At 37.0% G+C, this 25,490-nt stretch overlaps 1 protein-coding gene across 18 annotated transcripts in view; it reads right to left on the reverse strand.

The window, feature by feature from the left end:
• Positions 1 to 25,490, reverse strand: part of RBFOX1 (RNA binding fox-1 homolog 1) — a 1,091,692-nt gene that overhangs the window by 5,402 nt on the left and 1,060,800 nt on the right. For all 18 annotated transcript variants that reach the window (XM_085074907.1, XM_085074911.1, XM_085074910.1 and 15 more), the window contains one exon: positions 24,144 to 24,208. In XM_085074907.1, the coding sequence (XP_084931033.1) occupies positions 24,144 to 24,208 (65 nt within the window). The remainder of the gene's footprint in view (positions 1 to 24,143; positions 24,209 to 25,490) is intronic.

The following is a 25,490-nucleotide window of genomic DNA, read 5'->3' on the forward strand; positions in this document are numbered from 1 at the left end:
ATCATTTAGAGATTTGAAATACTCAGCTCTGGCAGTAGCCATAACAGAATCCCTTGGGTATTGTTCATCTGCACTGAAGGGAACAAGACATTACCTCTGCATGCCAATGGTTAAAGTCTGAGGATCCATTTTAGATGTCACTATAATTTTAATTCTTCCCAGCCAAATTTCATTCAAACAGTAAGGAAACATTTAGGAAGGGAAAATGATTAATATAAAGGTAGGCATGTTTCCCTCATGGCTTTAGCAACATACAGGAGGAACTGCATGTACTATTATTTTACATGCTTTAATGAATGCCATGACTATTATTTTTAAAGCAATGGGAATTGGTATATTCCTTTTTTTTTTTTTCCTGATTATCTAGTATTGCTGCAATGCTGAGCAAGGGCTGTAAATCTATATCTGTAAAAACTATATTAATTTTGATCTAGGGCTGCATTTTGCTTCCATCCTACACCCCATTCCTGCAGGCTCCTTGGCTATGTCCCTGTGCCTCACAAAACAAAGTCCAGCAGGTCACCTAGGATGGGATTAAGTGGCCTAAATGCAAGGGGCACTTGTGAGGAAGGACCAAGCCTGAATACACAGGGCTCAGGCTGTATTAAATTATTATTATATTCAAACCAAGCACTGAAGTAACTGGCAAGTTGGCAACACTGATGTAATAAAACATGCTGCTAACGTTATTATTATATCAATATTCAACAGAATGTTGACAACTGCGGGGAAAATAAGGATAAAGACATACATTAAGCAATTTCAAAAGATGAAAATATGACTGTTTCAACCCGGTATGGACTTCTAAGTACATTTTTATCACTCTTTTGCCAAAGCAGTAATCACTTGTCAGTGTTTTACATTGCTTTTTTTATCCTACTACGTAAACCATGTCTCTTTCTTAAAACAAAAGAGTTGTGAAGAAATCCTAACGTGAGGACTGTGACCAAAGTTAATCCTTGCTCCTTAAAAAGAATGTTTTACATTTATATTATGATAATGCTTAAAGCTTTTATTGTGATATTAACATAGAAATGTTATTTCATAATTAGTGGTGCTTATATTCTTGTTAAAATAAGAAACACTTGTTTTTCTTGTATGGGATATTGAAATTCCTCTTAAAAAACATGTGCAATGTAAACACAAAATAAACTGTAAAAAGCATTCTTCCAGATCTTCTGTAAAAGAAAATAAATTATATAAAATTAAACTGCAGGATTTTCATTTTTGCACCCTCCTAAATACACTTGACATATATAAGCACAAACATGGAAGAAAATATTTCCAAAGGGGAAAGAACACATGCTCAGATATTAGCTGGGAAAAAAATGCATTGAAATTCCTCTGTGATGAAGAGACTCTTTTTTTTTTTTTTTTTTTTCTCCTCAGGGTGACCTCTACCTTCAGAATATGATGGTTTTATTATGATTAATAAATTTCATTTCCACAGAGGAAAGGAACAGTGTCAGCTTAAACTTAAAGCAAGTGGGTTTCTTTTTAAATGCTAATTTTTAAACACGCCCTTGCATGACACCAAATTTAGAAGCTCAGAAGGTTAGCAGAATAGATTCTGATTTCCAGGCTGAAAATAGTAAGAAGGATTTAAACTATATTGTCACCCTGCAAATCAGTGAGTGCTTCAGTCACACACATACTGCTTCATTTACTCACTGCTCTGCCAGCATGCTTACTTCTCCTCAGAATTAGTGGCATTTAAATGCTTTGTGATAATTTACACTGCAAATTAGCATTCTAGGTAAACAACTTACTAGAATTTAGGACATGCCAATGGTAAAGTTTTGAATAAATTAAGAGTCAGTGTGGCTTTCTGTGTGTTTTACAGAATGACAAGACAATGCATCCAAACCAATACACACAAATTCTTGTCTAAGAACACGTCTGATGAGCAATTTTGATGCATCACTAACTAGAACAAGGTATATTCCTCTATTTTTCACTACATCCAGGACAACTATTCAGGCCATAATGGGAAAAAGTATGTTTGCTAGCATTTTGTTTCATACTGACACTGGTTCTTAAATAGCTGGACTAACAATTTACTGGGAAGTAACTGAGAAAAAACCCAGCACAGCCATGCTAACTTCTGTAAATATAACCACAAACTATCCACCAATATATGTGTTCTTCTACCCTTATTCTATGCCTCAATCTCGTCAATCATTTTCAGTAGTGGGTTTAAAAATGCTGAAATACTACATAAAAGGCCAATTTGTTGTTCACTGATCAAACAACAACAACGAAAAACTTAAAAAGGGAAATTATGAGCTTTATTTTATCAGGGCCTTTGAAAGGGAGTATCTCTCTGAGTTATCAGTAGTAGGTATTGTTGAAGTCTCTCAAAATTGGGGAATTCTGTGCCTCTCTAATCGTAATTGCCATTTCAGGATTTTAAATTCTTCAGTACCATGGCTGTATTTCCACACTCATCTGGGACAGACAGTGCAGCTCAGATACTGGAGACTTTTAGAAGCTCCTAAATAACATATACACTACAGGGTTTAGTAACAGAATTAATAAGGAAAAGTTCACCACATAAAATATGAACCAAGTCAACACATTTTCCTCAAGTGGTTTGAGAACTATAGAAAGAGAATTTTAAAGAATTTGATGCACATATTTTACTTATCATTATCAACTCCTCCCTCATTTTTTCAAGTCTACATATTGCCTGAGGAACTACAGAAAATTAGGAACCTGCTTAAGAACTATAAAGAGTGAAGTTAAAAATCAGGCATTACTGCAGAGAAATCTGACTTCAGCTGTATTACAAGCAAAGTCTGTGTATCTCTGGAAAGTTCATCTTTCTAATTTTTCCCCAAATATTACCCATTCTTTACCAGCTTTGACTGTAATTGAACAATCAAGTAATAAAATTGCTTCTGGGAGGAATACAAGGAATGCAAGGGTTACCTGGCCTTAACCACATAAATACATAAATGATTCCTGTAACTAACTCTGTGCTCTTCCTCTTGGTCACAGAACTATGATGATACCAAGAGAGATGACATGAGCTTAAAATTCATCCCAATGCAGCAGGATGGTTTCTACTTGTGCTGTTCAAAAACAAGCAACCAACTAATCAACTTCATTTTAGTTATTAACACCAAGTGACTTTGGGCATTTCAGTCACCTGAATGACCAAGTCTGTCTTCAGAAGGCAACAGACAAAGGTGTCTCTGTGGTTTTTACTTAAGATCAAGGAAATTGAAATCTGCAGATAAAAATGGCATTTTCCTTGATTGGAAAGGCTAAGAATGCTAAAATTCTCCATGCCAGGTTTTGAATGCACGCTATCAAACACTGGGGTCACTGTTCAGGGGAGGACCATAATATACTTTATTCATAGCATCTTCCTCTTCCTTGACCTATAACATGCTACAGATTTGTGATGTGGAGCAGAGAAAGACTTGGGAAGAGACAGGCAGCACAATAAAGAGGAAAACTTCAAGGTGTACTGCAGGGCTGAACTCCTGCATGCCTGGAGAGCCAGAAGGGATTTCCTATCTAACTAAGACATTCCTAGGCTTTCACTGAGAGAAGAAACTTGACGAGGGTCTGCCATAGGTAGAGGGCAATAATGAAAGGTTTCCACAAAAGGATCTTCATAAATATGTCATTGATGAAATATTAAAAGCACTGTTTACTTTTTCCTGCAGGCTGGGGAAAGGAGAAAAGTTGAGAAGCCTATGCAGAATTGTCTGTCTGCAGAAATGAATCTCAAATTCTTGGCCGTCTACTTCTGTATGTCACATCTCAATTTGGCCAGTTAATTTTCTTGCTAATTGACAGGCATGTTTTGCACAAGTTTCACTGATGCTCTGATGTGGTTTTAATTTTGCTTCTGTTTGCCAGCCTGTATCTTTTAAAATCTGTGAGATGTTTGCAGCCGGCCAATGCTGAGCTGCCACCTTCTTAAATGTTTAAATAGACATGATTGATACTGGTTCATTTGCAGAAATGTAGAAGTGTAACAAACAGCAGCACAGGTGATTTTCCCCTGAGCTGGTGCTGAATCACTGCTATGGAGCAATCCCAGGCACAGACCTCAGCTCAAAAGCTCTCACTCAGTTTCAGTCTTGCTGTCTGGATTTACACAAGGGAGGGAATTGAGGTTGATGCCTAGTCAAAAGTCTATCAGAATTCTATACTACCACTACCACTTTTCTGGGTAGCTTCTATCCAAGGCACTTAGATTTCATATAAACTTCCTTAAAAAAAGCCCCTGGGGAAACTGAGGCTTGCCACCAGGTGACACATAAACCCAGCTCTATTCCAATGAAAACAAAGCATTTCTTTGGTCTATAAAGCATTTTCCTATTACCATTGCTGTTATATTTAGGGGCAATAAAGCTTGAAGAAATTCTTATTTAGTTCAATCATAAATATACTGGGTACTTTGTTTATTAAATTTTAAAGCAGCCTTTTGTGCTCATGTATAAAGTCCTGCAGCCTGCAAGCATAGTATTGTTTTATGTTTATTTGCAATATGATAATCTCAAGATATCCAAATGGAATCCTTGTTCATTTAATGGACTTTTATATAGGCACCCATACATGCACACACACAAACCATCTTCCATGTGCACTATTTTTAGTCTGTCAGAGAAGAACCAAGCTAATTGCTTCATTAAAAAAAAAACAGCCCAGGAGATGCACACGTGCTTACAGGCACTTGTTGAGGACAAACACAGATTATTCACTATTCCTGTTATCAAAGGAGCTTCACATTGCAAATCCTCCATTTACAAATCACAGAACCTCAGCTTTCCCTAATCTCGTCGTGTTGTCACATTTGAGCAGCCATGCGCACTGACCTAGAACGGCGAGCGCCGGGCAGGCAAGCTGTCACACAGATAATGACAGACATGCCAGCCAGGGCTGCCAGTGTTTGCACTGGGTGAGAAAAAGGAATTCATCAAACCTCCTGAAAGGAGAACAGAGCATCATCAAAGTGTTTACTGATTTTTATCAACCCAGCCGATGGCTGAACGTCTCCACCACACAACTACCCAGAGCAGTAAAAGCTGTAACAAATGGAATTCCATATAAGCAACTATTTATAGCAGCAGTAAATGCAAGTTTAAACTGCCAACATAAAGGACACTTGAATTTATAGAAGAAGTTTAATTTTGTGCATTAGTGCAACATTTCCTAGTCTTTCCAGAGCAAAAACTTCAGTATCTGCCATTTTTCACAGGGAACAGCACTACAGCTTTGAATAAATACTAGCACAAAGACCATACAGATGCTCCTTCATCTTCATTTTTTATTTGATTAGTGGAAGAGCATAACATAATAATAAAAGCATCTCACAGAAAATGGTTATTTTCCCAAATTGCTTCGTGAAATGAAGTCAAACCCATTGGCAGCAATAGTAAAAGGGAAGAACCTCTCTCAACTGAGCATATGTCTTCAGACAGTAATTCTGACAGGCTGAAGGAAATACCTCTGAAGCTGCGTTCCTCCAAAGCAGTGTGGATTATACTCTTTCAAACTCCTTTGCAGGACTATAATCTGATCAATATCTCCTCCCAGACACATGAATAGGTCAATGAGATGTTTGCAAGTACATAGGCAAATTTTGAGCATCTACAATTATTTATGTACCCTGGCAGAGGTAGGTTTGCCACAACAGGCACTGTAGCCCTTCTAAGCACTTCATCAAATATTAATTTGTTTTAAATAAGTATCTCCATATTTGCTATTGTTCAAGGAATTAAATTTGTGGCAGTGCTAGTGCTGACAGGTTAATGATAGTATACAGGAAAATTGCAATGACTGGAGCAATTGCATTTGTTAAAAATGGCCAATATTCTCTTCTAATATTTCAGGAGCACAAACCCCTCTGTTTGCTTATTGAAGCTGCATGCTTTTATTCAACATCTTTCCCGGAGTTATGAAGTTAAGCCTTTCAAAATGTTTAATCTGTTTTGGAGACTGTATCTTTCTCCAAATGGAGGTCAATAACTTAATTTCAGACTGTCAACTTCTAAAGCTTTATAAAGCATTTCTCCTGCTTGCATGCACACACACACACCCAGAATCCTTCCTCCTGGGACTGATTCTGCTCAAAAATGTAAATAAATACAGTCACAATTGGACAGATGTTATATCCACTTCCACCATACTTCATTCCAAATTCAGCTTTATATATACCCTTGCCTCTCTGTTATTTCAAAATCATAAACTGCAAAATACATTTGGGAGAAAAATAATTCCAAGCATGCATCTGCACTGGATTTTTTTGTTTCTACATAAAGGTTGGATAACTGGTAAAAAGTGGAAGAAAAGAGACAGTAATATAAATATAAAATAATAATCCTGTCCCATTTTTAAACAAAACATATAAAATGCCATTTGCAGGTACATCTGAGAATGCACTTGGAAAAGACACTAAAAATACTTTCTTCTTTACAAACTATGAATTTTGATGTTACAAAACCTAAAAGAAATTTTAAAAAGTAGATTGAGCATTGATTTGAAAAAAATTCACTAAGAATGCTAAAGCTGCAAAATGAACAATGTTCTGCATCCAACATGGAAAGAAGCCATGGGTTTATTCTGATTTATCCAGAGAGCAATAGGGCAGCTGCCCATTGTCCCCATCAGACAAGAACCCCAGGATTAATTCTCCCCTAGTGGAACTATTGTCAGGAATTTGCTAGGGGAAGGTCTTTGGGGATGCTTGTTAAAATTCCATCCCCAAGCCACCAGAAGGTTTCTGATCGTTTCCCTGCCTCTGTTCTAGTTCAGATCTGTTTGCAAACCCTTTAATCATGCCTGCCAGAGAAGATCTATCCCAGAAGTGCAGAACTTCTCTTCTGAACAGTAATTATTTTTAGTCTCAGAATGCACTGGATGCAATCAAGAGTGAAATGCTTTTAAATTTCCCATGGAAGGATCCCTCTGTCAGATATCTGAGGAGGTTTTCCTTCTGTAATGTGCATTCAAGAACAGACACAGATACACAAATAGAAATGTGGATATGGACACAAATTGCTCATTAACGCATTTATCTACTCAAGATTTCTTTATTTCCAAATTAAAAAAAAAAAATCATTTGGCTGAGGGCTAAGTATCCTCTGGCAGGAATGATAAAGGATTAAGAAGAAAAGAGTGAATATTACCAGCAGAGCCACCCAAGACCTCCCATTTCCATTTGATGATCAAGTTCCAACCAAAGCTTTACTTGTTAGAATTACTGTTTGTAATCCACAAACACACACATTCTTTACAGGGAAACAATACAAACATACAAATACTCACATTTCAAACATTGAGCATGTTATAAGTATCTTCACTCGATATCAACTTTACAAACACAGTAGAATTACTGCCATTGACTTTAGGAGCACTAAAAAAAGCACTATAAAATCATACTGCAGGTGCTTTGCATGCATCTGAAAAGCCACAGCAAGGTTAGCTTTGGTTCTAAAAGTATCTCTGTGGTTGCTTCACATATCAAAATATAAAACATCAGATAAGAAATTAGTTGGAAGTCAAACTTACAAATTCAAAAGACCAAATTCAACTTTTGGCAACTTGAATCAATGGAATATGGGCCAGAGAATGACTTTTTTAGGAAGCCAAAAGTCCTTTAAATTCTATTACTGAAACTTAGCTATATAAGTAACAGCAAGTACAGGCTTTAATCATCTTTCTCCTTCATATCTGAGTGCAAAAAAGGCACCTACAGTCACCTGTGATGGATGAGTTTATCATAAAAAACATACCTAGCAAAAAATACCTTAGTGTTGAATCAATTCAACAGAGGTAATCAATTGGTAAACTGAAAAGTTTTAATAAATATACACAGAGGTCCATTTCCTTTTTTGTAAAGTTGGCTGAATACACTGGTAAGTGGAAGTGTTGTATTTTTGACTGGAATTCTAAAGAAGGGATATATGGAATATGCATAATAAAGTCTTGGGCACTTAAATTGTGCCTGAATTGAAAGGGGAAATGTTTTTATTAGAGAAATCATTATTGCTTAGAAGGGTTCGCTTTGCAAAACAGGCCCCACAGACCCCACATCTAACTCAAGAATTCCAAGTTTAAAAATTGCTAAAAGAAATATATTTACTTTTACTTAGCATGGCTTAGATTTCCAAATTAGTAGCCTCCCTACTACAGCTTACTTCAATGAAGAGCTGAGCAGGAAGTTCAATGGAAATAGTAAAAGCCAAAATCCAAGTTGAGTGATATCAACAATGCGACAAATGTTGGCTTCTCAAAATGTATTTTCTTCATAATTTATAGGATTTGGATAAATCTACGTTAAATGAGGTTTTACCACAGAAGAACTTTTCAGATTACCACCAAAAATGCTACAGCTAGAATACAGATTGCGACAATTTTAGCATATTTTGGGGTTAGCTATGATCATCTTTTCCATAAAATAAATGCTCTTTATTTGTTCCTACGTAGATCATCATGGCATAAACAGAAATCTCATCACCTTTCATTTACTTCTGCTAATATAAAACTCTATCAACAAACACTTCTTAACACCAACATTTAGTTTTACACTACATATCCTTCCATCCTTCAACACAAGAAGCTTCTATGAACTTGATTTTTTTGCACCACATCATTGGCAATACATGTCCCAGCACAGTCACTATTTCTTTTGCCTTCTGATTTCTTAGGTAGCGACATAATACCATCCTTACCTGAATTAAGACTAAGCTTGGTCAAACTCTATTACTTCAAACAGAGAAAACCTCTTGACATATTCAATATATTTACAAAACACCATTACCTTTTCAGAACATTGTTCATTCTTCTGTACCCACAGCTTACAACATGATAGGATATCAAGACTTTTTACTTACTAGAGAGCGATCCTCTGAAGGCACAGACCCTCTCTCCCACTATCTCATCCATAGGATAGACTTTGTGAGTGCTTTAGGGTCTGCAATAGCCTCGTGGGCATCGTTTGCCCCCAGGGAGTTGAAAAGAAAATCGTTACATCTAGAGCACTTACAATGTCCTACACACAGCTAAGCCTTGGCTCTTCTCATCAGTTTTGCTTTTGGCTTTTCAAAGGCACAGTCCTGATTGCACTGCTCTTAGCAGAAGCTTTAACATATCCTTACATGCTAGGCCACACCATATTTAAACTGGAAATAAAACACCAAAGTCAGCAAAATAACCTAATGCCTTTCATATGGCAGAACCTATAGACTGAAGCTATAAATTCATTAAACTATCCCAAAGATTTACACTATGGACTTTCCTAAGCTTTGTCTTACGATTAAATGCAGCATGTGAAAAAGGATATTGAGACCTGGATGGATGCATCAAGAAGTATCAATGATTGTTACCTGCAGAGGTGTTACAAGAAATTTCATCTGCTGCAACGAAGACGAATTGATTTCTGCAAGAGAAGATAAAATTCACAATACTGCTTGCTGACTGGGAAATGTGCTAGCTGCCAATTGACTTGATGTTTACAGATGGGGTAGGGGAAGGGTGCTTAATTTTAATGAATGTAGCAAGAAAAAGTGTTCAGTACTATAGAGTTTATAAGGATCATGAGGTAGACATGCTGGGATCTTTTAAATGAAATAATGGTGACATTTGGATATGGACTATGTACAAACTCTTGCATTGGAAGCTTCATGTTTAGTGTTACAGATATGTCAATATATTTATGAAGGCTAATAAAAATAAAACAATATATTGATATAGCTATTAAAGGGCACTACTGCAAAATATGTAAAAAGCGCTTGTGAAAAAAAAATTAAATTGCAATTTACTTTGTGCATCTGAAAGGAGGATATTGAAATTAAAATATTTTGCTATTGCTGTGTCTAGTATGACTGCAATCAGAAAATTAATTTTCTGCTATTTATTTCTAAAAAATGACAGTATATTCTCATATACTGTCATCCAAATACATAGAAAAGTCTTTTGCAGAATCTTAGGAGAATAAGCTAGAGATATGAGCAATTTAACATAAACCTTCTCTTGCAAAATTCTTTTTTTAAACCAGGTAACATAAAAAAAGAAACACTAAATGCACTAATATTTCAAAATGCAGAAAACTTCATTATGGCACAAATCCTGATCTGTCCTTTCTGAAGTCTAGGCAAACAGGATTTGGGTTAGTGGAAACCATCAAATGATTCCTTTAGATGCAAACACACACAGCTTCCTTAGGGTATTTGTGTGCTGTGCAGGATGAAGAGTTAACCCTTGGCTGTGGTTTCTCCCAGCTGCACACAGCTCCTCCTGCACTGCCAGGCACAGAAAAAAGCTGACCCTCAGGGCTTTGCACAGCCTGAATGCAAGAGTCTAACAAACAGGAGCCAGAAGGATCCACTTGTGCTAAAAGCTGGAAAAACAGCTCTGCAAGCATTAAATACTCTGAGGATCCTACTGAAAACCATGCAGGAGCAAACGTCCCTTAGGGGCAACAACACCTCCAAGAGTTAAGCCCTGAGAGAACAAATTCTCTTTCTATTACTTCACCTCTACTGTATCAAGAGATTTGAAATTCCCATTTAGAAATCTGTGAACCTTGTTACTTAGAGATTCACGTTCTAGGGAATTAAAAAATCCAAACCAAAGCAAGGAAGCTGTACTGCAGGGACAGGATTGCTTATGCCTAAAATCAGGATCTGATCATTGCCTCTGCCCTGCGAGAAATACTGGCACTGCCTGTTAGTACGAATTTGGTGATGAAACTGTATATTCTTTCATTTTCAACTGATGTTCAGTTGGTAGTTTTGCTCTTTTTTTTTGTCATCTGCAACAGTTTCAGATGCTAGTGAGATTTACTTAACAAGTAATGCTGGACACGTGAATTAAAAAAAAAAAGGGGGGGACAAATTTCCCATTATAAATACCGAGATACTCTGTATTTCATAGGTAGCATAATTTGTCACTGTATTTACTGCTTCCACCTCTGTGATAATTACACAGAAAGAAAAAGTTAGATGCTTGCCTAAAAGGGACTGAGCCAGCAGCAATGCAAACTTACTGTTTTACACAAAATCCTTCTGACTCGTTTCTATTCAGTTGTTCAACTGCCCTCTCACTTCAATAATCACTTTCCTTAAAAACTGCTTCTAAAGTGGTTACTGAGAAACTCCTGTTTATCTCTGCTCAGAAGAGTGGAACATTTAGCCACAGATTCTCTATCTTCAGATATTAAAGTACAGAATTATCTGCAAGGGTAACATGCTGGGTTAGTACCTCCAGAGAGACCCTAACCACCGTTTGTCCTTTGGAATGACAAAGGTTCTTGAAACTGTTCTGAAATCTTACTCTTTTTTTAACCAACTCTTTACTAATTACCGTGAGAAAATCCATTTTAAAAAACCCAACAAACCTGAAGTGATAACTATTTAAAAAGCATCTACTATAAACATCCCTTGTTATACTGCTTCATAGGAAGATATTATTTTGCTTTTGCAAAATTAATTTCACAACTCCATGAATAAGTTTTAAAAGCAGAAATTTACATATTGGTCAGCATAGCCACTGTGAGAATGAAAAGACTAGAGGCTGGAGCTCAATAAGCCAGTTCACTATTTTTATAACTAATTAGGTGTTATTTGAAACAATTACAAAAAACTCTTAAGCGCTTTGCTGGTTTTAATGTTCTTATAGGGGCAGGTTTTTTATTGAGCTAAATTCAATACTGTGGTTTCAACAGACCTAGAGGGAAAACTGCCCATCAGAGGCATCACAGATATCACACCTGAGGCTAAAACAAGGATCAGTCCTTAGAGGGGCCAACCCCAGAGCCTGCAGAAGGAATCCTTTGGACTGAAGCTGACTCTGGTTCATCACATTCCTTCTGCCCTAAATCAGATATGGCAAACGACAGCTAACCTGCCTCAGCCCTCTGCAAATGTGGAATATTCCCTTTAAAGACCAATTTTCTGCACTAACTCTATCGAGCACACAAGGCTTAAAAATCTCCCAAGGAAGATAGGATGAAAATTCATGGCGTGTTTTAGGCTGGTTTAGTGTTCCTCATCACTGCTACACTTTTAATGATTCAAAAAGGTACAAGAACTGTAAGCGGACCCAACTTTATTATACAATAAGCCCTGCTCAATTAAGATACAGAATCACTTCCATAATTTAATTTGTGTATTAACAGTGAAAGTACAGAACTAAATTTTTACTGTTCACTGGTTAATACTTCAGATGTAAAAGAACAGAGATTTTAAAAAAAACAGAAACTTTTTCCTTTTTTAATGAAATTTTAAAAGTTGTTACTGGCTGTGAGAGAAATAGAAAAAAAAATTGAAAGGATAACATGACAAATACATTGATCTGAATGTGCAGCTGGATATATTCAACCTGCCAGATCCTCACACCCTGGGCTAAGTGCAAGCCTTTTAAGTGCAGGAGTGGCACCCTTTGGCAGTCTGAGCTCTCTGATGTTTCCCAGACAGTGTGGGTCAGGGAAATGTGCTGCTGGGACTCCAAATGGCTGAGTTCATCCGAGCAGCTACTTCCCAAGGGCAAACACTCCCCATTCTACTGCTCCTCTCAATCCCATATATCACTTTTTATCTCTTCTAGCAAATTGAAAACTAACACGTTTTTTACCAGTATGGTAATAAAGATGGTTTTAAATTTTGAAGAAAAAAAATGTTTAAACATTTGATATATATCCTGAATTCAAACAAGAACAGGAGGGGAGGACAACAGAAGCACTATTAAGTGATTTAGATGCGCTTTCTTCCTTAGGGGTGGTTATTGAACCTGCATTACACCATCTTCAAAGGTTTGAATATGTTCTAATTTCCTCTGCTCCATTCCCTGCAGTCCCTTTGGCACTAACAAATGTGTGCCCCTGAGGCCCCACATCTCACAGAAACCTCTCTCTTTTGGCACCTGCTCTGTCTCCCCAGCAGACCTTTTGCACATCCAATTCATTACAGGCTTGCTTTCCCTCCTTGATCCTGCTGGGTGAAAACACACCATACTATAGCATAGAGATTTTGTGTATATTGGGGGTTTTAAGTTCTTTAATCACTGGAATCTGAGCCTTATCCTTGCTATGGCTGTTTAATATCACAACTACTGCCTGACTCATAACTGATTTGCCCACTTCACTATTGGAAAATTCAGAACCTGGAAGGGGAAGAAGGGAAGAGATTCAAAGGTGGGTCTCAGACACTCTTCTTTATGACTTGGGGGATCTAACTATCATGAAGCACAGTTCCAACCCAAATTCAGAATAAACTGCTACCCTGAGTGCTGCCTCTAGACGTTTCCATGGAGTCATCCCACCCTGGGAAAGGATGAGCTCCTCTGTGTCTGCACTGCTCCCAATTCCTCGAAAATCACCAACCTCCCCTCCTGCAATCACTGCCCTGCTGCTCTTCAGGTGCACAGAACTCATGTAAAACTGGGAACTTTATAAACGGAGGTCATTATGGGTGAAAAACCCATGGAAGGCACACAAGAAATGTGTGCTCTGCTCTCTCCTCAAACCCTGGCTGACAGTCACTTTTCACCACTGTTTCACACAGCACACGATTAAGAATAAAATTTTGACACACAGCTGATTTCACCCATCACTCCCAGAAGTTTTCAATCCCTTTTTCTCAGCAGCACAGAGCTTCCTTAAAATGGAAGCCATACTAGAGGTCAAGAGGTATTAAAAGAAATCAGGACTCCCCTAGAAATAATTGCACTAGGTCTAGGAAATCTGAAACGTAAAAGAAATTATAATTCACTAGCCTACAGTGATTATGCTTCATAGGCCTGAATTCCTGGGCTTTGCTGACAAACTTCACAAAACTAGACAGAAGTAATTTTGCTTAACACAGAGGTGCAAACCCAAAACCAGCCCAGAAACAGAGCGACTGCTGAGAACAGCACAGAGCCCCAGGACATCAGAAATTAAGATGAAGGCAAACACAGTATTGAACCCAAGTTACAGGGGGAAGATTTAAACTATATTTAATCAGTTGACTCTTTCTGGTAAGTCCACCATGGGATTTACAAACACAGGCAGTATTTAGAATTCAGGGATCAGAATCTCAGCTGGTAAAGTGATGCAGCTTAACCAAAAGCACTGACTTCCCTTGCTGGAGCTGCTCCAAACTGCATTCCCTGAGGATCTGCTGCTAACTATCGAGTGTAGCAATGATTTTCCCCAGCAGAGTTATCTGTGGTACTTCTATACATTTCTCCATTGTATTATTAAAGATATATTTCCTTCATGCTCTAAATGTTAAGACTTTGCTGCTCTTGTGAGGACTCTGAGGCTTTTTCACTATGCATTTTAATATAGCTGACTGCTGGCTCCTTGAATGGCTTCTGCAATATTCAAGGATGGACAAAGTTTCCCTTTAAAATCATTTTATTAAGTCCTTTCCAACTCCCTCCTGCTGTTGTCCTAAATTTAAATATCGAGGCTATCAAAGAATTTAAACTTTTTAATATTAGCATAATAACTATAATTAGAAGGTTGATTTTACTATTATCATGCTTTATATTCCCATTACTGTAAGATCAAAGTACATTACCATACCCATAGCATTTGAATCACAACACAAAGACAACTAAACAACTTCACAGCCATACCTATAAGAGATATTAAATGAAATAAGAATAAAACTATAAATAATTCATGTGGTATCAAGCTTCACCAACACTAACAGTAACTTGTTTGACCTGATGTGCACTAGGAAGTTATATTTTACATTTAGGATAATTTCTTCAATGTCCTTCTCTCTTCAGAATTGCTTGTTCAACCTAACCAACAATAATGATGCCAATACAGAGAGGAAGATGAGGATATTTTGCTTTCACTGAGGAACTCTGCTCTCCTGGTCACAAGATATCACTCTCCATCCTCCATCATTCCTGACCATTTCTATTCTGACATTTTGAGGCAGGCCTTGGAAGCAGATAGAGGAAAACCCTGACTCAGAAGAAGCTAATGCAGCCACATTTGTCACCTCTGCATTGCTCTCCTTTTTGCCCTCTTTGTGCTCAGTACAGGATGTTTCAGTGTGCTTTAGCCAATGACAAGATGTCTCTACCAAAGCTCAGACTGCCAGAGACAGCAGGAGAGAGCAAGGAAATTAAATCTCTCATTAAACTTTCCTCCTGCCACCAGTCATGCAACTTCCTGAGCAGGAATAATTTGCTTTAACGCTAAAAAGTACTTTTGCAATCACAAAAAGCATCCCTTCAAGAAAAGAAAAAGAACAACCCCCAGGTCTTCTGGACACCAATGGAAATGTGCATTCCCAAGCCCAGTGGGATGCCTGCATTATTCCATTTATTCAGAGTGAAAAAAACAAGTAACCCAAAAATGAATTAAAAAAACCGTAAAGGGAAGAAAAGTCAACAGAAGGCGCTTTCTCATAATTTGTACTCTTATGTTGGCCTTTCCCCAGCAGATGGGAAGGCGATTTTTTTAGCCCTGATATTGAACTAGCTAAATGAACCATTCAGATGCTACAGGAGAGACTCCTTTGAGCACAATCTGATATTGATGCTGCAAAGCAGACTGGAGGAATGTCCACTCTGCACACATGGTAAATGGAATAATTCTGCCTTGGCAGGAAGATACAACCTGCCCTTCTCTCCTTCATCAGCCCTCAAAGTTGCTATAAAGAATATTTCCAGCAAAGTTCAAAGCTAGATGCAGCTTTCCTACTTAGTAATGTTGCTGGAAAAAAAAAAAAAATTAATATGTTGCCAGAATATGGAAAATGTCTTACATCACAACCAGTAGGAAAATCTGTAGATCTTTCACCTTTCATATTTTAGATCTACAAATTTTAGTTCCTGATTTTTGTTTTTCTTTTAAATCAGAGCTATACAAATAGGCTTGGGTGTAACTCATATTACCTGCTGCATCACTGGATTTTTTCTATGTATGATTACTCAATATATTATACCTAGTATGAAAGTATTTATTATTAATAATACAATATACGGAGTCTAAAGATGCATATTTATCTGCAGGACGAACACATGTGATTTTCAAGTAGATCTTAACATTTGAAGTGAAACCTAAACCTAACAGGTGAAATTGGGAATACCACACAAAATCCACAGAGGAATTCATAGTGATCTCGGTGGCACAACTGCTCTAAAATTATTGGCCTTTTACTGTGATTAACACAGTCTGTGCACTTAAATTAAATATTTGTGGAAGTAGCGCAGTAATTTTATTTCAGAAGTGTTCCATGTCAGCAACATAAATCAACGTCCTTATGATCCAGGACTACTAAATTAATGCTATTTTTGAAATCTTAATTTATATTTATATTTGAAAATTTTGTTTATTACTATATTTTGGCTATATTGCTCATTCTCTTTAAGGCAAAGAGCATTTTGAAGTTAGCCTTGTATAAAGAATCCATATTTTATCTGCTAGAATACATTAAAAAAAATCAATTTATTTCATTGGGGGATTTATTCTTTATGTATATCAGGCCATCCGTAAAATAATAATGCCTCAAAACCATACTTTATATTTGTTTCTGATTTCAGAATGATTATTATGGTTTACCAGTAACCACCATTTTATCCACTATAAACTTTCCTAACATACAGAGGCATAACTGTAAACTCCAGCAACTACGAATAACCACAATTCTTTCTCTCTATATTATATTAAGTTTGGAATGACTTTGCAAAATTAGTTGACAGCATAACTTCTTTTCGTATTACACCTAAAATACCAGACATATGAAAACTTTGCCAGGATTATTTAAGAATTCATTCCAGAAAAACAAACTGAAGTTTAGAAACTGGTACACGTTTGATTTAAATAAAGCCTTTTTTTTTTTTGAATGCATGTATATTAAACACCCTACAGCAATTTTCACAAGGAAGTTCTTTAGGATATATGGATAAACATTCTATTCCTATTCCTGCAGTATTCTTACAATCTGATGTTTGCCTCAGGTGGGTTCCTAGAGTATCAGAAGCTTGAAAGGCCCAAAGGAATATGAAAGAAAAAAAATCTATTTAAATACCTAATCAAATCCTTTAAACTCCTTGGAGGTGGGAAATACAGTAAAAACATGCAAGGGTGTAAATTGCCTCTTTCTTGATTAATTTCATCAACATTGTTCTTTAAACTTTGTTCTTTTAATACTTCCTCACCTTGCCAGAGCACACTGCAAACTCCATGGCTAATCCATACAGGCTCTATCCATGTCTGCTTTTATGAATAACATTTCACTCCTTTCCCTTTGCCTGACTCACACAATGCTCTTAATTCCTCCCTGGTTTTAAAGCACTCGGGTTGACAACACTCAGAGCATGTTCTAATCTGCCTCTTTGTGGTCTATCAAGCCAATGATCTGAGAACTAAAAAGTGGATAATTAGGCACTGACATGTCCAAAGGAGCTGTTATGGTCTATCATGTCACAGGCACTGACCCAACAGACTGTAACAGTTTTGGTCTGCTGGGTCAGGAATCAATGTTTTACTAACTCCCCAACTCCGTATTTATCCAGGCTGCTGAGTACAGCACTGACAAATTCTAAAGTCACACTTTCCTCCAGTACCCTCCAGGAGCAAAGAAGGTTTTATGAGCTAGCAATGAAACCATTCCTAATTTAAAAATGTTAACCAATCCTTTCACCCCCCCTCCTTTTAGAGGAAATGGATGAAAATTCACCCAATTCATACATTTATAATCACAGTTATTTACTATGAGCTTTTGTGTTAGAGGAAGAAACTCCCAAGGTAAAAGTCACGCTACATCACCACATGTAGGCTGGGTGTATTAAACAAAACCAAGAAAGGACTCTGAAGCTGAGATGGAAATGTCAGAATAGGTACACTGATTAATTTTTTTGGAACATGGTAAGAATTTAACAGCCCTCCCTATGCTCAAGAACAAACTGGCAGCAAAAGTCCTGAGCACCTTAAGCTTGGAGCAATGGAAATCTAGCTTTAGTGTACCTCTGCCTTCTCTACCAATTTTTTCTTCATGATTTCCAGCATGGATATCAAACCAGATTTTATAGTAATAGCCAAGTCTTTCCCTGTCTGTGGGGATTCCTAAAATATCCCTCGATATTGCAATGAATGAGAATGGAGATTACAGGTAAGAGAAGCAGAAGCAGGGTAAGAATGGAACCAGCTCTGGCACGATAAAAGTTTAGTAATTGGTGTTTGCCATAATTCTCGGCAGCAGAACTAAGCTTTTTCGCTTCTCTAGCACCTCAGTTTTGACCTAGTGGAGGAGTTTTAAGAGTTCCCTGGATATTCCATGGACAGACAAACTACACACAGATGAATCAAGCTCCCAAATCTCAGGAAACAGGTTATTTCCACCAAGTAGAGGAGTGTATTAAAATATGAAAGCAACTTTCTAGAATTAGTAGAAGATGATGTTTTTGTGAAATGTAATTGTTTGCAATGTTTTCCTACATTAACATGACTCACTGAGTCTCACCCAAAAATGCCATATCTGCAATATTTTAGAACAAGCCATGCTTCAATTATTGGAAAATGCTCCACATGACATATTTTCATTTCAGGAAATTCCTGTCAAAATGTGCTACATTAAAGTCCCTGCTCATGGAATTTCAAGAATGTTGATTATTTTTTCCCCCCTATAACATTTTCTTTATTCATATTCACCCACTTTTACTTTCTAACTCCTTCACTAGAAGGTACTGTTATGGTTATACTATTAGTCATCTACTCCAGTCATCCCCAAAACTGTGAATGAACTGGGATGAGAATGGATTATGAAATATTAACAAGGTGCCAGTGATCCTCTATTTTGCCACAGATCATACAGGCATAAAGTTCTAAGAGGGAGATGGCCAAATCCATTACCTCTCTGTGACAGCCAAGGGAATAATTTACTTTTTATTTGCATAAAGGAATAAAGAAGCTTTAGTTACCATCTAGGATTACCCAGGGAAAAACTGGACCAACAAAGCATCACCACATCAAACCTAAGCATTTGCAGAAGAAGTTTTAAATATGTTCTCAACTTTTGCTGTTACAAAAGCTAAACACAACCTCTGTACCCAGTCAAACTGCTAACTGAGTCCTTTCATTTTCAAAATTTGAGCAGCCTAGAGTATTCTTCCTGATGGATCATCTCATCCCCCAAACTTTTCCATTTCTCAAGATTCCACTGATATAGCAAAATACAAATATGTTGGAAGGTTCTGGCTGGGAGCTGAAAAGTTATCTCTATATTCTATTTTTTTTTTTTCTCTTACAACCTGATTCGTTTAAAAACTAAAATTGTGTATTGAAGCTCCCTTGCCTTAATCTTAGAAAGTACAATCATGAAATGGATGAAGTACTAGATTTTAAAATATTTATGCTTCTATAAAATTATTTAATGGAAAATTAAATTCTGGCTCAAGATGCTATTATGTTTTATATGCAATCAAAACCTAAATTTTTAGTATATATCTCTAGTAATCTTCCATAAGAGAAAATAATTTGAATAAAATTATAGTGGTTTTCATTGTTTAATCATAAAATAGAAGATATTACAGTCCACACAATAATAAAAAACCCCTTCAGCTACAGAAGCTCACATTTTCAATTTTGTGATTTTTTACTCTTCATTCTAAATTTTCATCCTTTAATGAGCATGTTTACAATTAAATCAAATCTGTACCTATTCTATTTTAGGATAACCTGAGCACAAATATCAAGTATTACTCACTTAATTGCCCAAAGGGAACTGGAAAATATATTGAACTCTGTAGACGCTACAGCTTTGACAAACTGAATACTCCACATAGACATGTTAAAAAATGTCAACTATTAGAGTATCAGGATTTTAGCAGGAGTAAGATTTCAGATCTGGAAGATGCATAATGTCCATATGACAAAACCTCCTCACTCAAATTTCATATAAAACCCTAGGTATTACCACAGAACACGTAACACAAATCCATAGCGGGAGAAAAAAAAAAAACAAAACGTATTTTATACTACAAAGTGTTATGTGCAAAATATTTTGAGATATGCCTTATTTAAAAAAAAAAAAAAAAAAAGTGGGGGGAAAAAAAAAAGTCAGCTTCCAGTGATGAGGGATTTAACCCAGACAACAGTAGGTCAGTGGGAATGTTCCCAGTTTGGAGTGAGGTTCAGATTGGGCCCTGCTCTGTAGGAAGGGAATGGTGCTGGAGCAGCATCCCTGTGCTGTGATGGATGGGATGTGAGTATATATGGACTGCACATCCATGTATAAACACACCTGCCTGCCCAGGGGCAGCAGCAGCAGTGCTCGGGGTGGCTGTGCCTCCCTCCTGCCAGGGCTCTGCTGCCCCACAGCCCCAGGAAGGCTGCAGAAATATCGCTGGCGAGGTTCATGTGCACCAAAGGAACATTGCTCTTACTCGGACCGAAGATGCAATAATCAAATCATAGAACACAAAACCGATAGCCAATCCATGTGAATCAGTCTGCCCATAGGCTTAGGTCAAGCAAGCCATTCACTGAGCTATGGGATGGATCTGTCAAACCCAGGACAGCATTACAGACATACCAGCAACACCAAGTGAACATGCAATGACAAAATGACAATACGCCCCACTGCCATGCTCCCACTCCTTCTAACTCAGGAACACTCAGCTGGATGACCTTGCTAGTTTTCTCTTACTGCACACTTGGACAGAAATCTAACAGCTATTCTTTCTTTTTTTTTTTTTCTTTTTTTTTTTTTTTTTTAATATTGTGTGAAAGGTGAATACAACCTATACAAACATTCTATTGACATCTGATTTAGTGGCTTTTGCACATCTTTACAATTTATTTTTTTCCAAATATGCTCAGTTTAGAGAGTTTGCCAGGCAAGTTCCAGACTGGAGAAAAATATATAAAGACCAGTAGGTCCCTGTTTAGCACTTATACTAATTGGAAAACTTATCAGAAAGATTTTAAATCTTGGCAAGTTAAACATGATTTTTTGATCCACCTCTGCAAAGACCTTCAAAGCTGTAAGTGTAATTTAGTATGATGATAGATCACACCGTATAAAAATTGAATTCTGAATCTTTTGAAGCTGTATCCAGTGATTGTATTTCTTTATAAATAAAACAAAATGTACCTGTTTCTTTGTTGTTTTTGTTTTATGAGCCTAAGAAATGACTGGGGAGATCTGCCAGGCCTACCTGCGTTCTGAAATTGGGTTTAGGAGTACATGATCTGTCTTGACAAACACTTAGGGGTTTGCATTGATTGGTTTAATGATATTTCCTGGCCACCTGATTCTCCCCTGTATATCTGTTCCTGGCCTATTTCCAGCAATATTTCCAACTGTGACAAACAAGGATACCATTGCATTTCTTCTCAAGAGAGCCCTCTCACAGTGATCATTATCAATTGACTTGGTCTATTGATTCTGGAGACCCAAATCTTTCTGTTAACCTTTATTTGTAATTTACCAAAACATGTCTCCAATCTAAAGATTTCCTCTTTTCATCTCCTGACTTAAGAAGCGTTTCAAATATGGAACATTGCCATTCATAATGGATATGAGTGGTGACAAAAAAACAAAGCTTTTCTTATTTTTTTTTAAGTAGTATGAAGTAGTATTTCCATGATATGTCACTGCTTCAGTAGCAAATACTCAGTGGTCCTCACTTACTTTCTCTGGGCATCATTTTTTACATAAACAGTAAATATAGTTAATGTGTAATTAAATTAAATAGGGGCTCATATGAACACCAAATAAGTGTACAAGGAGATATGGAATCTTCAGTGTTAGAGAAGAAGAGATGATTATTACATCAAGAAGAAAAGATACAAGCAGTTGTACTGAGCTATATTTCAGCAGTTTCAATATTAGTAATTTCACAAAAGTAGCTAAATTAAATTCATTTAAAAATGAACAAAAAGTTAATCAAATTAAACAAGCTGTAGTTGTGAGTAATCAGAGGTATCCATGTTTGCACATAGTTTCCCATATGCAAAGAAATGTTTGAGAAGATTGTTATTTGTTTTGTTCTCTATGCTAGTTTTGGGATTCTCTCATAAAGAAATTCAGTTATGAGATTTGTAATTAAGACAAGAAACCATATTCATTTGGGGGAAGCAGATCGAAGATGAGGGTTAACCACATTTAAAAAGAGAAGCTAAATTAAAAAAAAAGAAATCCAAAAGATGTAAAATTCATTTAAGATATCTAAAATTATGCAAGCAAAGACAGGTTATTGCAATTCTAATTATACATAAAGTGTATCTGAAAATTAGACAATTTTTTTCAAAAAAATAATTAAGGATTGTCACAACTGCATTACTACTGATGCCATCTCGAGCTTCCTATACAGCATTTAAGAGCACTATCTCCCTAAACAAATCCTTTACCTTTTTGGCTGCATAACTCTCTGTGATGTTGACTCTGTGCCCACAGCAGAACATGTGACCAACTGATATTTTATCTCACAGCGTTTGATCTGGTTTATGAGAAGGCACATCGATTCGTAATTAAAGCATTTAAAAGTCAGCTTGATGTTGTTCAGTTTCCCTATGTCATGCAGGTTTGATTAATAGAAATAAACACCCTATGAAATGATCCAGGGACACCTGAGCTGGCAAAACCTGACTGCCCGCAGGAGGTTGTGGATAATTTTATCCTTTTGGTTTAGTAAAGCTTTTAGAAGCAGGAGTTTTGCATTACAAGCTCACAGAAAAACCCTAGAGCTGCGACATGCTAACAAACCTTTGTGGAAATGAAATGAAACTACTGAGGAGAGGAGCACTTCACCTGTGCAGGTTACCCTAAGTAGAAAAAGTACATTGCCAACAAAGTGCACACAGCACAGATCTAGTTGAGATTACTGACCCAAAACCAAGAGAAAGTAGCTTGCTTACCTGTCTGACACAGCATGCCTCAGCCATACATGCAAATTACTTTATTCACAAAACTTTAAAAAATATATCTTCATTACCCAGAATAAGCACTTGAAAGGCAAATATGCATGCATAGCATTGTAACATTCATACCATGGGACTTGGTTCTAAAAATACAGAATCCATGAACAGCACTTCAAGCTAAGAAATTGTGCGCTAGAATTTCTTAATCTCTTGATTTCTTTAAGAAACAGAAGCATTTATAACACTAATTTGGAGATTAAAGATTTTTTTTTTCAATATGCATGAAAGGTTTCAGAAATTATTTCTGTGATTCCAAGGGAAAATTTTCTTGTATCAGGTATTGAGAAGTGTGACCTTACTTCTCACTGCCATCGTGAAGCAAATTCTATGTGTGCCTGTCACGATATACACCCTCCCTTTACCAGGGAACACTACTCAAGTACTCTAAAAACATTAAAGCTATAACAGATTTTAAGGGTACAATTTATGATGAAAACGTAGGTTAATCCTCCTTCTCATTACAAAATCATGCCCACACACTGCAAAGACTTAATTTTATGCATTTTGATAAAATCCTGCTCCTACTGAAGTCAAGAGCAATTTAGACGTTGACTTCCAAGGGGTCCCAGTGTTCATCTTTCATGAAAACACATTAATATATGAGACATCACTCTTAGTTGATAAAAAGTTAAGTCTTTGAATGTGCAGATTTTAATAATCTTTCATTCCTGATATTGTTTCCACCAAATGGGGTTCACATTTTGAGGATAAAAATATAGAGCAAACGAAAAATCACTTTTTGTTTTTTCGTTTCCCAGCACTGAGAAAAATCAAATGCCTGGGAAGAAAGAAAATGGGAAAAAAGCACTGGTTTGCATTGGATAGCTCAAGCTTAGACACAGTTCATTCTCAATTTCCACTGACTAAAACGATGTCAATGAGAATTGAGGGCACTCAATAGGTTCAAGGCTCTAAATCAACTGAAATAATACTCCTAACACAAATAATGATCCTTAGTAGCAGACCATCATGAATCTGTACATTTATTTATCTACACTGTAGAAGGGTCACAGATGTTAACTGGATGATCTACAGCTTGGGAATGTGCACATCTCACGCCTGATTCTCAATTAAGGCCTAAAGTCTCTCAATTTATGGCTATTCATGGATTATAATAAAAAACAGCCTGCTTTAGATATCACAATTATCTGCAGAGCAACAAGACAGTTATGAGACTCCAACAAGGCAGATTTATAGAATCATCTTCAGCTTCCACTGGTCAAATATTAGTGAGCAGGAAAGGAGGTCTTACCTGTCACTGTAGGCAGCTGCAGTGGCAGTGGCAGGCTGGGCATACCGGTAGGCAGCATAACCACCCTGAAACACAAACTCACGCTCTAACTGCATTGCTGTGGCACAGTAAATCACATTTTGCAACATTTGAACGAAAGTTGAAAGGGTACAGTCATGCTGCAGAGCAGTTAAATGTATAGGAAATGCTGTGGTGAAATGTTAAGGGAGTGTTTTGGTGACTTGTTAAGCAAAATCTAGCATCACAAACATTTTAAAGTTTGCCCCAGAGATCACAAGAAAGCAATGGTCTATATTGATCAGTGTAAGCTTTTTTTACAAGACAATACTGTATTCTTCAATTTTTCAAGTAGCAATTTTTCTTTTGAACAAAGTGTGTGTATATTCACACAGCAAAGGTGAACTTAAAAGACAAACTCAGCTAATAATCAATTCTTTTTCTGTACAAAATATGATTTATCCTGCCTGGTTGATTAAACCTATGAGTTTGTGCACTCAATTAACACTTAATGTTACATAGGTTTCCAATTTATGCATAAAATTATAATGAAGAAGCAAAATTCTCTTCTTCCATGAATTAACATTCAGTTGTATGTAACAGTAATTCCAGCTGTTCAATTAAGCAAACAGGACAAACAAACACACATTGGAAAGGAATTGAGTGCAGTGATGCATTGATTATCAAACTGTGAAAACAGCAGAGCTTCCTGTTCAATGGACCACGGTGTTATATCAACCATTTCCAAATGATCTCAGCATGCCAATTAACAGCCCCAGCCCAGGCCCTGCTGATAACACAAACACGATTTACGTCCCAATTAGAAAATTAGAATTCTCCCCCCATCACCCTCTGGGACAAGGGGCTGCTCTGGTGCCTTCCCCACCCACCCCCTCCTTGACAAAGAGCTGAGTAAGACACTACCAGCTCACTCAGCTTTGAATAAAATTCACTCTTTTGCTGAAGTGTCGCTTTAATGGATTGATTTTTTTTTCTTTTTTTCTTGGAAGATTCACCCAAGATATTGGGCTGAAGCAGGAAGAACAGGCTGAGATACATCAGCCTTTACTGTAACAGCAGCACGTTGTTACTGCAGGAACTTTTGTGGGTTTTCTGTTTTGATTTTGCAAATAAAGATTCACTCTTCTCAGAAAAGCAGTCTGTACTACCTTTACAAGCTATTTCCCCTTGCACCACTTTGCTTGGATTTCATCCCTAATGCGTGTAAACCTTTGATGGGATTGGAGATTTGAAGCAGGCTGGGTTTGGAAATCAATCGTTCAGCTGACAATGCCACATCACCCTAAGAATAAACACGAGTTTTACATATGCTGACAGCTCATTAGAAAC

Source organism: Lichenostomus cassidix, chromosome 14 (assembly GCF_008360975.1).
Source record: "Lichenostomus cassidix isolate B80296 chromosome 14, HeHo_3.0, whole genome shotgun sequence".
Lineage (NCBI taxonomy): Eukaryota > Metazoa > Chordata > Aves > Passeriformes > Meliphagidae > Lichenostomus > Lichenostomus cassidix.